This window comes from Somniosus microcephalus, chromosome 13 (genome assembly GCF_052327205.1).
Source record: "Somniosus microcephalus isolate GS21.2 chromosome 13, FLI_Smic_1.0, whole genome shotgun sequence".
NCBI lineage: Eukaryota > Metazoa > Chordata > Chondrichthyes > Squaliformes > Somniosidae > Somniosus > Somniosus microcephalus.
The window spans coordinates 104411839-104424086 of record NC_140999.1 but is presented as its reverse complement, the minus strand read 5'-3'; the positions used below and the strand labels follow the sequence as shown (position 1 = coordinate 104424086).

Genomic DNA, 12248 nt, shown 5'->3' with positions numbered 1-12248 from the left:
ACGCTACTTTTAGCGCCCTGGCAAGGTTAGTGCCCCAAACGGGGCTATACTCAATTTCTCCCCGTGACTCTGTCTTAAAACTATTCCAGCTCTTTCAGGACATGGTTCATTTTATTGGAGCACACACAATGGTACGGTTCCACAAGCGCTGACACTCGTCCAGTTCCTCACTGAAGTGCCCGTTCTTCATGTGCGAGTCTGTGCAGCAAGTGTTTCAAGGACATTCGACTGTGGAAAGCATCACAGTTAAGCTCATGCCATCATATAAACGTGGAGTTTCCAGCAAAGGTGCAGGAACCTGTCTGATGTTTACCCCCACTGCCGGGCTGGGAGTGCAGAGACCAATTGTAGCACCCCAATGGACCTGGCTGACTTAGCTCAGACAAGGGAATGCTACTGGGCCGTACAGACTCAAAGGGCAAAGCACTTACCTGACCAGGTCATTCCTTAGAATACCAAGCCATTCCCAGAAATGCAGAAATTGAGCTAATGAAGGAGCCAAAGCCTCTGTTTGCTTACCAAGAAGGGACCATGCTCGTTTAGAAGCCCATCCAAGGAGCTGCAGCCAGGGCCTCCGTTCAGCCACAGTACCACAGGATCACGCTCAGGATACCCCTGAGACTCCACAAACCTGCAGGACAAGAGCAGTGATCATTCAGCACGAGGAGACTTTGCTGACCACATGAAGGTGCACGCAGCACCAGCAACAGGCTTCGACAAGCTCTGCGGTTTAGCAATGGCCATTAGTAAACTCTTCCCTGAAAAGTGCCGACTCTTGCCGAGGCATGGTTCCACACAGGATGCCAAGTGGCACAAAACGCAGCCTCACACAGTCAATAACTTTCCAATGGTGCCTGTATCTCTAAATTCAGCCTGCTGGAGAATGCTATTTCCTCTTCTCAAACTGCTAACCTCACAGTGCTTCCAGAGAGCAGACTTTATCTCCATGACCTGGACTGGTCAGGAAGGATCATCTTTGTAGGCTTGTAACGAACTCTTTAAAAAAGTGGTTTAAACAAAAAACACAATAGCAACTCAGATTAAATGGAGGTTGATCTTTGCCGAAGTTTAAAAATGACGACAAGAGACAGCTAACCAACAAAAACACAAGATAATTATTTTTGGTCAAGGGATTAAGAGAGGCTTGCTTTATTGTGGGATGATCTTCCTTAAAATGTAAATAAGGATTGCAAGGTGTTTGCACCTGAGCAAACACTAGAATCATAGAATGGTTACAGCACGGAAGGCGGCCATTCGGCCCGTCGAGCCCGTGCCGGCTCTCGGCTAGTCCCACTCCCCTGCCCTTTCCCCGTAGCCCTGCAAATTTTTTTCCTTCAGATACTTATCCAACTCCCTTTTGAAAGCCGTGACTGAGTCTGCCTCCACCACCTTTTCAGGCAGTGCATTCCAGATCTTAACCACTCGCTGCATAAGAAAGTTTTTTCTTACGTCACCTTTGGTTCCTTTGCCATTCACCTTAAATCTGTGTTCTCTGGTTCTCGACCCTTCTGCCAATGGGAACAGTTTCTTTCTATCTACTCTGTCCAGACCCCTCATGATTTTGAACACCTCTATCAAATCTCTGCTCAATCTGATCTGCTCCGAGGAGAACCACCCCAGCTTCTCTCACAACTTGAGCCATCTAGGGGAAATGCCCTCCGTGCCTTTTAGTTCTGCACGGAGGGGTTTCCTGTATGGGCTGCTCCTGCATACTCTCCACTTTGCCATCTTAGTCTGCCGTCCGGACACACCATCTTGCTGTCCGGCGGAGGCAGAGGTCTCCAATGGAGGGCTCTCTATGCGGGAGTCCTCCCTTTATCTATTGGGGACTTGGCCTGGAGGGTGTTGCATGGAGCAGTCCCGTGCAATAAGATTCTAAGCAGGTTCACGGACTCCCAGGCCACTTACCTTTTCTGCGGCCTAGAGGAGTCCGTTTTCCATATTTACATTGAATGCGAGAGGTTGCAGCCCCTCTTTCATTATTTGAAGGGGCTGCTCCTGGATTTTTGGTTGCACTTCAGTCCCACGCTCCTGATCTTCGGTCACCTGGTGCGGAGGGGAGCGGGCGGGTCGGGGGACCACCTCGTGGGACTGCTCCTGGGCCTGGCCAAAGTGGCCAAAAACAGGTCCAGGCAGCGGGCAGTCGAGGGGATCGTTCGGCCCGATTGCCTGCCTCTCTTCCGCGGCTATGTTCATGCTCGGGTGGCCCTGCAGATGGAGCATGCGGTGTCCACCGGCACACTTGAGGCCTTCTGTGACCAGTGGGTGCCGCAGGGACTGGAGTGCATCATCACCCCGGCCAACAATATCCTAATTTAATTTGTTAAGTTTTATTTAATGATTACATAAGTTACAGTCAATTTGTTTAATCAAAAATAGCAACCCCAGCTTCTCCAGTCCATCAATGTAACTGAAGTCCCTCATTCCTGGAATCATTCTCATAAATCTTTTCTGCACCTTCTCTAAGGCTTTCACATCCTTCCTAAAGTGCAGTGCCCAGAATTGGACACAATACTCCAGTTGCGGCCGAACTAGTGTTTTATACAGGTTCATCATAATTTCCACACTTTTATACTCTACTAGCTGGAGTGCCCGGCGGTGCAGAGGGTTTTTTGAGGGCATGTGGTTGTTGGAAGAGAGAGAGAGACTGGGGGGAGAAGAGAGCGACGGGGGGGAGAAGAGAGAGACGGGGGGGAGAAGAGAGAGACGGGGGGGAGAAGAGAGAGACGGGGGGGAGAAGAGAGAGACGGGGGGAGAAGAAAGAGACGGGGGGAGAAGAAAGAGACGGGGGGAGAAGAAAGAGACGGGGGGAGAAGAAAGAGACGGGGGGAGAAGAAAGAGACGGGGGGAGAAGAAAGAGACGGGGGGAGAAGAAAGAGACGGGGGGAGAAGAAAGAGACGGGGGGAGAAGAAAGAGACGGGGGGAGAAGAAAGAGACGGGGGGGAGAAGAAAGAGACGGGGGGGAGAAGAAAGAGACGGGGGGGAGAAGAAAGAGACGGGGGGGAGAAGAAAGAGACGGGGGGGAGAAGAAAGAGACGGGGGGGAGAAGAAAGAGACGGGGGGGAGAAGAAAGAGACGGGGGGGAGAAGAAAGAGACGGGGGGGAGAAGAAAGAGACGGGGGGGAGAAGAAAGAGACGGGGGGGAGAAGAAAGAGACGGGGGGGAGAAGAAAGAGACGGGGGGGAGAAGAAAGAGACGGGGGGGAGAAGAAAGAGACGGGGGGGAGAAGAAAGAGACGGGGGGGAGAAGAAAGAGACGGGGGGGAGAAGAAAGAGACGGGGGGGAGAAGAAAGAGACGGGGGGGAGAAGAAAGAGACGGGGGGGAGAAGAAAGAGACGGGGGGGAGAAGAAAGAGACGGGGGGGAGAAGAAAGAGACGGGGGGGAGAAGAAAGAGACGGGGGGGAGAAGAAAGAGACGGGGGGGGGAGAAGAAAGAGACGGGGGGGGAGAAGAAAGAGACGGGGGGGGAGAAGAAAGAGACGGGGGGGGAGAAGAAAGAGACGGGGGGGGAGAAGAAAGAGACGGGGGGGGAGAAGAAAGAGACGGGGGGGGAGAAGAAAGAGACGGGGGGGGAGAAGAAAGAGACGGGGGGGGAGAAGAAAGAGACGGGGGGGGAGAAGAAAGAGACGGGGGGGGAGAAGAAAGAGACGGGGGGGGAGAAGAAAGAGACGGGGGGGGAGAAGAAAGAGACGGGGGGGGAGAAGAAAGAGACGGGGGGGGAGAAGAAAGAGACGGGGGGGGAGAAGAAAGAGACGGGGGGGGAGAAGAAAGAGACGGGGGGGGAGAAGAAAGAGACGGGGGGGGAGAAGAAAGAGACGGGGGGGGAGAAGAAAGAGACGGGGGGGGAGAAGAAAGAGACGGGGGGGGAGAAGAAAGAGACGGGGGGGGAGAAGAAAGAGACGGGGGGGGAGAAGAAAGAGACGGGGGGGGAGAAGAAAGAGACGGGGGGGGAGAAGAAAGAGACGGGGGGGGAGAAGAAAGAGACGGGGGGGGAGAAGAAAGAGACGGGGGGGGAGAAGAAAGAGACGGGGGGGGAGAAGAAAGAGACGGGGGGGGAGAAGAAAGAGACGGGGGGGAGAAGAAAGAGACGGGGGGGAGAAGAAAGAGACGGGGGGAGAAGAAAGAGACGGGGGGAGAAGAAAGAGACGGGGGGAGAAGAAAGAGACGGGGGGAGAAGAAAGAGACGGGGGGAGAAGAAAGAGACGGGGGGAGAAGAAAGAGACGGGGGGAGAAGAAAGAGACGGGGGGAGAAGAAAGAGACGGGGGGAGAAGAAAGAGACGGGGGGAGAAGAAAGAGACGGGGGGAGAAGAAAGAGACGGGGGGAGAAGAAAGAGACGGGGGGAGAAGAAAGAGACGGGGGGAGAAGAAAGAGACGGGGGGAGAAGAAAGAGACGGGGGGAGAAGAAAGAGACGGGGGGAGAAGAAAGAGACGGGGGGAGAAGAAAGAGACGGGGGGAGAAGAAAGAGACGGGGGGAGAAGAAAGAGACGGGGGGAGAAGAAAGAGACGGGGGGAGAAGAAAGAGACGGGGGGAGAAGAAAGAGACGGGGGGAGAAGAAAGAGACGGGGGGAGAAGAAAGAGACGGGGGGAGAAGAAAGAGACGGGGGGAGAAGAAAGAGACGGGGGGAGAAGAAAGAGACGGGGGGAGAAGAAAGAGACGGGGGGAGAAGAAAGAGACGGGGGGAGAAGAAAGAGACGGGGGGAGAAGAAAGAGACGGGGGGAGAAGAAAGAGACGGGGGGAGAAGAAAGAGACGGGGGGAGAAGAAAGAGACGGGGGGAGAAGAAAGAGACGGGGGGAGAAGAAAGAGACGGGGGGAGAAGAAAGAGACGGGGGGAGAAGAAAGAGACGGGGGGAGAAGAAAGAGACGGGGGGAGAAGAAAGAGACGGGGGGAGAAGAAAGAGACGGGGGGAGAAGAAAGAGACGGGGGGAGAAGAAAGAGACGGGGGGAGAAGAAAGAGACGGGGGGAGAAGAAAGAGACGGGGGGAGAAGAAAGAGACGGGGGGAGAAGAAAGAGACGGGGGGAGAAGAAAGAGACGGGGGGAGAAGAAAGAGACGGGGGGAGAAGAAAGAGACGGGGGGAGAAGAAAGAGACGGGGGGAGAAGAAAGAGACGGGGGGAGAAGAAAGAGACGGGGGGAGAAGAAAGAGACGGGGGGAGAAGAAAGAGACGGGGGGAGAAGAAAGAGACGGGGGGAGAAGAAAGAGACGGGGGGAGAAGAAAGAGACGGGGGGAGAAGAAAGAGACGGGGGGAGAAGAAAGAGACGGGGGGAGAAGAAAGAGACGGGGGGAGAAGAAAGAGACGGGGGGAGAAGAAAGAGACGGGGGGGAGAAGAAAGAGACGGGGGGGAGAAGAAAGAGACGGGGGGGAGAAGAAAGAGACGGGGGGGAGAAGAAAGAGACGGGGGGGAGAAGAAAGAGACGGGGGGGAGAAGAAAGAGACGGGGGGGGAGAAGAAAGAGACGGGGGGGGAGAAGAAAGAGACGGGGGGGGAGAAGAAAGAGACGGGGGGGGAGAAGAAAGAGACGGGGGGGGAGAAGAAAGAGACGGGGGGGGAGAAGAAAGAGACGGGGGGGGAGAAGAAAGAGACGGGGGGGGAGAAGAAAGAGACGGGGGGGGAGAAGAAAGAGACGGGGGGGGAGAAGAAAGAGACGGGGGGGGAGAAGAAAGAGACGGGGGGGGAGAAGAAAGAGACGGGGGGGGAGAAGAAAGAGACGGGGGGGGAGAAGAAAGAGACGGGGGGGGAGAAGAAAGAGACGGGGGGGGAGAAGAAAGAGACGGGGGGGGAGAAGAAAGAGACGGGGGGGGAGAAGAAAGAGACGGGGGGGGAGAAGAAAGAGACGGGGGGGGAGAAGAAAGAGACGGGGGGGGAGAAGAAAGAGACGGGGGGGGAGAAGAAAGAGACGGGGGGGGAGAAGAAAGAGACGGGGGGGGAGAAGAAAGAGACGGGGGGGGAGAAGAAAGAGACGGGGGGGGAGAAGAAAGAGACGGGGGGGGAGAAGAAAGAGACGGGGGGGGAGAAGAAAGAGACGGGGGGGGAGAAGAAAGAGACGGGGGGGGAGAAGAAAGAGACGGGGGGGGAGAAGAAAGAGACGGGGGGGGAGAAGAAAGAGACGGGGGGGGAGAAGAAAGAGACGGGGGGGGAGAAGAAAGAGACGGGGGGGGAGAAGAAAGAGACGGGGGGGGAGAAGAAAGAGACGGGGGGGGAGAAGAAAGAGACGGGGGGGGAGAAGAAAGAGACGGGGGGGGAGAAGAAAGAGACGGGGGGGAGAAGAAAGAGACGGGGGGGGAGAAGAAAGAGACGGGGGGGGAGAAGAAAGAGACGGGGGGGGAGAAGAAAGAGACGGGGGGGGAGAAGAAAGAGACGGGGGGGGAGAAGAAAGAGACGGGGGGGGAGAAGAAAGAGACGGGGGGGGAGAAGAAAGAGACGGGGGGGAGAAGAAAGAGACGGGGGGGGAGAAGAAAGAGACGGGGGGGGAGAAGAAAGAGACGGGGGGGGAGAAGAAAGAGACGGGGGGGGGAGAAGAAAGAGACGGGGGGGGAGAAGAAAGAGACGGGGGGGGAGAAGAAAGAGACGGGGGGGGAGAAGAAAGAGACGGGGGGGGAGAAGAAAGAGACGGGGGGGGAGAAGAAAGAGACGGGGGGGGAGAAGAAAGAGACGGGGGGGGAGAAGAAAGAGACGGGGGGGGAGAAGAAAGAGACGGGGGGGGAGAAGAAAGAGACGGGGGGGGAGAAGAAAGAGACGGGGGGGGAGAAGAAAGAGACGGGGGGGGAGAAGAAAGAGACGGGGGGGAGAAGAAAGAGACGGGGGGAGAAGAAAGAGACGGGGGGGAGAAGAAAGAGACGGGGGGGAGAAGAAAGAGACGGGGGGAGAAGAAGAGACGGGGGAGAAGAAAGAGACGGGGGGGAGAAGAAAGAGACGGGGGGAGAAGAAAGAGACGGGGGGAGAAGAAAGAGACGGGGGGAGAAGAAAGAGACGGGGGGGAGAAGAAAGAGACGGGGGGGAGAAGAAAGAGACGGGGGGAGAAGAAAGAGACGGGGGGAGAAGAAAGAGACGGGGGGGAGAAGAAAGAGACGGGGGGGAGAAGAAAGAGACGGGGGGAGAAGAAAGAGACGGGGGGGAGAAGAAAGAGACGGGGGGAGAAGAAAGAGACGGGGGAGAAGAAAGAGACGGGGGGAGAAGAAAGAGACGGGGGGAGAAGAAAGAGACGGGGGGAGAAGAAAGAGACGGGGGGAGAAGAAAGAGACGGGGGGAGAAGAAGAAAGAGACGGGGGAGAAGAAGAGACGGAAAGAGACGGGGGGGAGAAGAAAGAGACGGGGGGAGAAGAAAGAGACGGGGGGGAGAAGAAAGAGACGGGGGGAGAAGAAAGAGACGGGGGGAGAAGAAAGAGACGGGGGGGAGAAGAAAGAGACGGGGGGGAGAAGAAAGAGACGGGGGGGAGAAGAAAGAGACGGGGGGAGAAGAAAGAGACGGGGGGGAGAAGAAAGAGACGGGGGGAGAAGAAAGAGACGGGGGGGAGAAGAAAGAGACGGGGGGGAGAAGAAAGAGACGGGGGGGAGAAGAAAGAGACGGGGGGGAGAAGAAAGAGACGGGGGGGGAGAAGAAAGAGACGGGGGGGGAGAAGAAAGAGACGGGGGGGGAGAAGAAAGAGACGGGGGGGGAGAAGAAAGAGACGGGGGGGGAGAAGAAAGAGACGGGGGGGGAGAAGAAAGAGACGGGGGGGAGAAGAAAGAGACGGGGGGGGAGAAGAAAGAGACGGGGGGGAGAAGAAAGAGACGGGGGGGGAGAAGAAAGAGACGGGGGGGGAGAAGAAAGAGACGGGGGGGGAGAAGAAAGAGACGGGGGGGGAGAAGAAAGAGACGGGGGGGGAGAAGAAAGAGACGGGGGGGGAGAAGAAAGAGACGGGGGGGGAGAAGAAAGAGACGGGGGGGGAGAAGAAAGAGACGGGGGGGGAGAAGAAAGAGACGGGGGGGGAGAAGAAAGAGACGGGGGGGGAGAAGAAAGAGACGGGGGGGGAGAAGAAAGAGACGGGGGGGGAGAAGAAAGAGACGGGGGGGGAGAAGAAAGAGACGGGGGGGGAGAAGAAAGAGACGGGGGGGGAGAAGAAAGAGACGGGGGGGGAGAAGAAAGAGACGGGGGGGGAGAAGAAAGAGACGGGGGGGGGAGAAGAAAGAGACGGGGGGGGAGAAGAAAGAGACGGGGGGGGAGAAGAAAGAGACGGGGGGGGAGAAGAAAGAGACGGGGGGGGAGAAGAAAGAGACGGGGGGGGAGAAGAAAGAGACGGGGGGGGAGAAGAAAGAGACGGGGGGGGAGAAGAAAGAGACGGGGGGGGAGAAGAAAGAGACGGGGGGGGGAGAAGAAAGAGACGGGGGGGGAGAAGAAAGAGACGGGGGGGGAGAAGAAAGAGACGGGGGGGGGAGAAGAAAGAGACGGGGGGGGAGAAGAAAGAGACGGGGGGGAGAAGAGACGGGAGAAGAAAGAGACGGGGGGGGAGAAGAAAGAGACGGGGGGGGAGAAGAAAGAGACGGGGGGGGAGAAGAAAGAGACGGGGGGGGAGAAGAAAGAGACGGGGGGGGAGAAGAAAGAGACGGGGGGGGAGAAGAAAGAGACGGGGGGGGAGAAGAAAGAGACGGGGGGGGGAGAAGAAAGAGACGGGGGGGGAGAAGAAAGAGACGGGGGGGGAGAAGAAAGAGACGGGGGGGGGAGAAGAAAGAGACGGGGGGGAGAAGAAAGAGACGGGGGGGGAGAAGAAAGAGACGGGGGGGGAGAAGAAAGAGACGGGGGGGGAGAAGAAAGAGACGGGGGGGGAGAAGAAAGAGACGGGGGGGGAGAAGAAAGAGACGGGGGGGGGAGAAGAAAGAGACGGGGGGGGAGAAGAAAGAGACGGGGGGGGAGAAGAAAGAGACGGGGGGGGAGAAGAAAGAGACGGGGGGGGAGAAGAAAGAGACGGGGGGGGAGAAGAAAGAGACGGGGGGGGAGAAGAAAGAGACGGGGGGGGAGAAGAAAGAGACGGGGGGGGAGAAGAAAGAGACGGGGGGGGAGAAGAAAGAGACGGGGGGGGAGAAGAAAGAGACGGGGGGGAGAAGAAAGAGACGGGGGGGAGAAGAAAGAGACGGGGGGGGAGAAGAAAGAGACGGGGGGGGAGAAGAAAGAGACGGGGGGGAGGAGAAGAAGAGACGGGGGGGGAGAAGAAAGAGACGGGGGGGAGAAGAAAGAGACGGGGGGGAGAAGAAAGAGACGGGGGGGAGAAGAAAGAGACGGGGGGAGAAGAAAGAGACGGGGGGAGAAGAAAGAGACGGGGGGGAGAAGAAAGAGACGGGGGGGAGAAGAAAGAGACGGGGGGAGAAGAAAGAGACGGGGGGAGAAGAAAGAGACGGGGGGGAGAAGAAAGAGACGGGGGGGAGAAGAAAGAGACGGGGGGAGAAGAAAGAGACGGGGGGAGAAGAAAGAGACGGGGGGAGAAGAAAGAGACGGGGGGAGAAGAAAGAGACGGGGGGGAGAAGAAAGAGACGGGGGGAGAAGAAAGAGACGGGGGGAGAAGAAAGAGACGGGGGGAGAAGAAAGAGACGGGGGGGAGAAGAAAGAGACGGGGGGAGAAGAAAGAGACGGGGGGAGAAGAAAGAGACGGGGGGAGAAGAAAGAGACGGGGGGAGAAGAAAGAGACGGGGGGAGAAGAAAGAGACGGGGGGAGAAGAAAGAGACGGGGGGAGAAGAAAGAGACGGGGGGAGAAGAAAGAGACGGGGGGAGAAGAAAGAGACGGGGGGAGAAGAAAGAGACGGGGGGAGAAGAAAGAGACGGGGGGAGAAGAAAGAGACGGGGGGGAGAAGAAAGAGACGGGGGGAGAAGAAAGAGACGGGGGGAGAAGAAAGAGACGGGGGGAGAAGAAAGAGACGGGGGGAGAAGAAAGAGACGGGGGGAGAAGAAAGAGACGGGGGGAGAAGAAAGAGACGGGGGGAGAAGAAAGAGACGGGGGGAGAAGAAAGAGACGGGGGGAGAAGAAAGAGACGGGGGGAGAAGAAAGAGACGGGGGGAGAAGAAAGAGACGGGGGGAGAAGAAAGAGACGGGGGGAGAAGAAAGAGACGGGGGGAGAAGAAAGAGACGGGGGGAGAAGAAAGAGACGGGGGGAGAAGAAAGAGACGGGGGGAGAAGAAAGAGACGGGGGGAGAAGAAAGAGACGGGGGGAGAAGAAAGAGACGGGGGGAGAAGAAAGAGACGGGGGGAGAAGAAAGAGACGGGGGGAGAAGAAAGAGACGGGGGGAGAAGAAAGAGACGGGGGGAGAAGAAAGAGACGGGGGGAGAAGAAAGAGACGGGGGGAGAAGAAAGAGACGGGGGGAGAAGAAAGAGACGGGGGGAGAAGAAAGAGACGGGGGGAGAAGAAAGAGACGGGGGGAGAAGAAAGAGACGGGGGGAGAAGAAAGAGACGGGGGGAGAAGAAAGAGACGGGGGGAGAAGAAAGAGACGGGGGGAGAAGAAAGAGACGGGGGGAGAAGAAAGAGACGGGGGGAGAAGAAAGAGACGGGGGGAGAAGAAAGAGACGGGGGGAGAAGAAAGAGACGGGGGGAGAAGAAAGAGACGGGGGGAGAAGAAAGAGACGGGGGGAGAAGAAAGAGACGGGGGGAGAAGAAAGAGACGGGGGGAGAAGAAAGAGACGGGGGGAGAAGAAAGAGACGGGGGGAGAAGAAAGAGACGGGGGGAGAAGAAAGAGACGGGGGGAGAAGAAAGAGACGGGGGGAGAAGAAAGAGACGGGGGGAGAAGAAAGAGACGGGGGGAGAAGAAAGAGACGGGGGGAGAAGAAAGAGACGGGGGGAGAAGAAAGAGACGGGGGGAGAAGAAAGAGACGGGGGGAGAAGAAAGAGACGGGGGGAGAAGAAAGAGACGGGGGGAGAAGAAAGAGACGGGGGGAGAAGAAAGAGACGGGGGGAGAAGAAAGAGACGGGGGGAGAAGAAAGAGACGGGGGGAGAAGAAAGAGACGGGGGGAGAAGAAAGAGACGGGGGGAGAAGAAAGAGACGGGGGGAGAAGAAAGAGACGGGGGGAGAAGAAAGAGACGGGGGGAGAAGAAAGAGACGGGGGGAGAAGAAAGAGACGGGGGGAGAAGAAAGAGACGGGGGGAGAAGAAAGAGACGGGGGGAGAAGAAAGAGACGGGGGGAGAAGAAAGAGACGGGGGGAGAAGAAAGAGACGGGGGGAGAAGAAAGAGACGGGGGGAGAAGAAAGAGACGGGGGGAGAAGAAAGAGACGGGGGGAGAAGAAAGAGACGGGGGGAGAAGAAAGAGACGGGGGGAGAAGAAAGAGACGGGGGGAGAAGAAAGAGACGGGGGGAGAAGAAAGAGACGGGGGGAGAAGAAAGAGACGGGGGGAGAAGAAAGAGACGGGGGGAGAAGAAAGAGACGGGGGGAGAAGAAAGAGACGGGGGGAGAAGAAAGAGACGGGGGGAGAAGAAAGAGACGGGGGGAGAAGAAAGAGACGGGGGGAGAAGAAAGAGACGGGGGGAGAAGAAAGAGACGGGGGGAGAAGAAAGAGACGGGGGGAGAAGAAAGAGACGGGGGGAGAAGAAAGAGACGGGGGGAGAAGAAAGAGACGGGGGGGAGAAGAAAGAGACGGGGGGAGAAGAAAGAGACGGGGGGAGAAGAAAGAGACGGGGGGAGAAGAAAGAGACGGGGGGAGAAGAAAGAGACGGGGGGAGAAGAAAGAGACGGGGGGAGAAGAAAGAGACGGGGGGAGAAGAAAGAGACGGGGGGAGAAGAAAGAGACGGGGGGAGAAGAAAGAGACGGGGGGAGAAGAAAGAGACGGGGGGAGAAGAAAGAGACGGGGGGAGAAGAAAGAGACGGGGGGAGAAGAAAGAGACGGGGGGAGAAGAAAGAGACGGGGGGAGAAGAAAGAGACGGGGGGAGAAGAAAGAGACGGGGGGAGAAGAAAGAGACGGGGGGAGAAGAAAGAGACGGGGGGAGAAGAAAGAGACGGGGGGAGAAGAAAGAGACGGGGGGAGAAGAAAGAGACGGGGGGAGAAGAAAGAGACGGGGGGAGAAGAAAGAGACGGGGGGAGAAGAAAGAGACGGGGGGAGAAGAAAGAGACGGGGGGAGAAGAAAGAGACGGGGGGAGAAGAAAGAGACGGGGGAGAAGAAAGAGACGGGGGGAGAAGAAGAGACGGGGGGAGAAGAAAGAGACGGGGGGAGAGAAGAAAGAGACGGGGGGAGAAGAAAGAGACGGGGGGAGAAGAAAGAGACGGGGGGAGAAGA

General features: G+C 57.5%; 1 protein-coding gene across 2 annotated transcripts in view; it reads right to left on the bottom strand.

The window, feature by feature from the left end:
- The window catches only part of ctsa (cathepsin A), an 84386-nt gene that overhangs the window by 58027 nt on the left and 14111 nt on the right, over positions 1-12248 (bottom strand). For both annotated transcript variants that reach the window (XM_086005163.1, XM_086005164.1), the window contains exon 3: positions 520-631. In XM_086005163.1, the coding sequence (XP_085861289.1) occupies positions 520-631 (112 nt within the window). The remainder of the gene's footprint in view (positions 1-519; positions 632-12248) is intronic.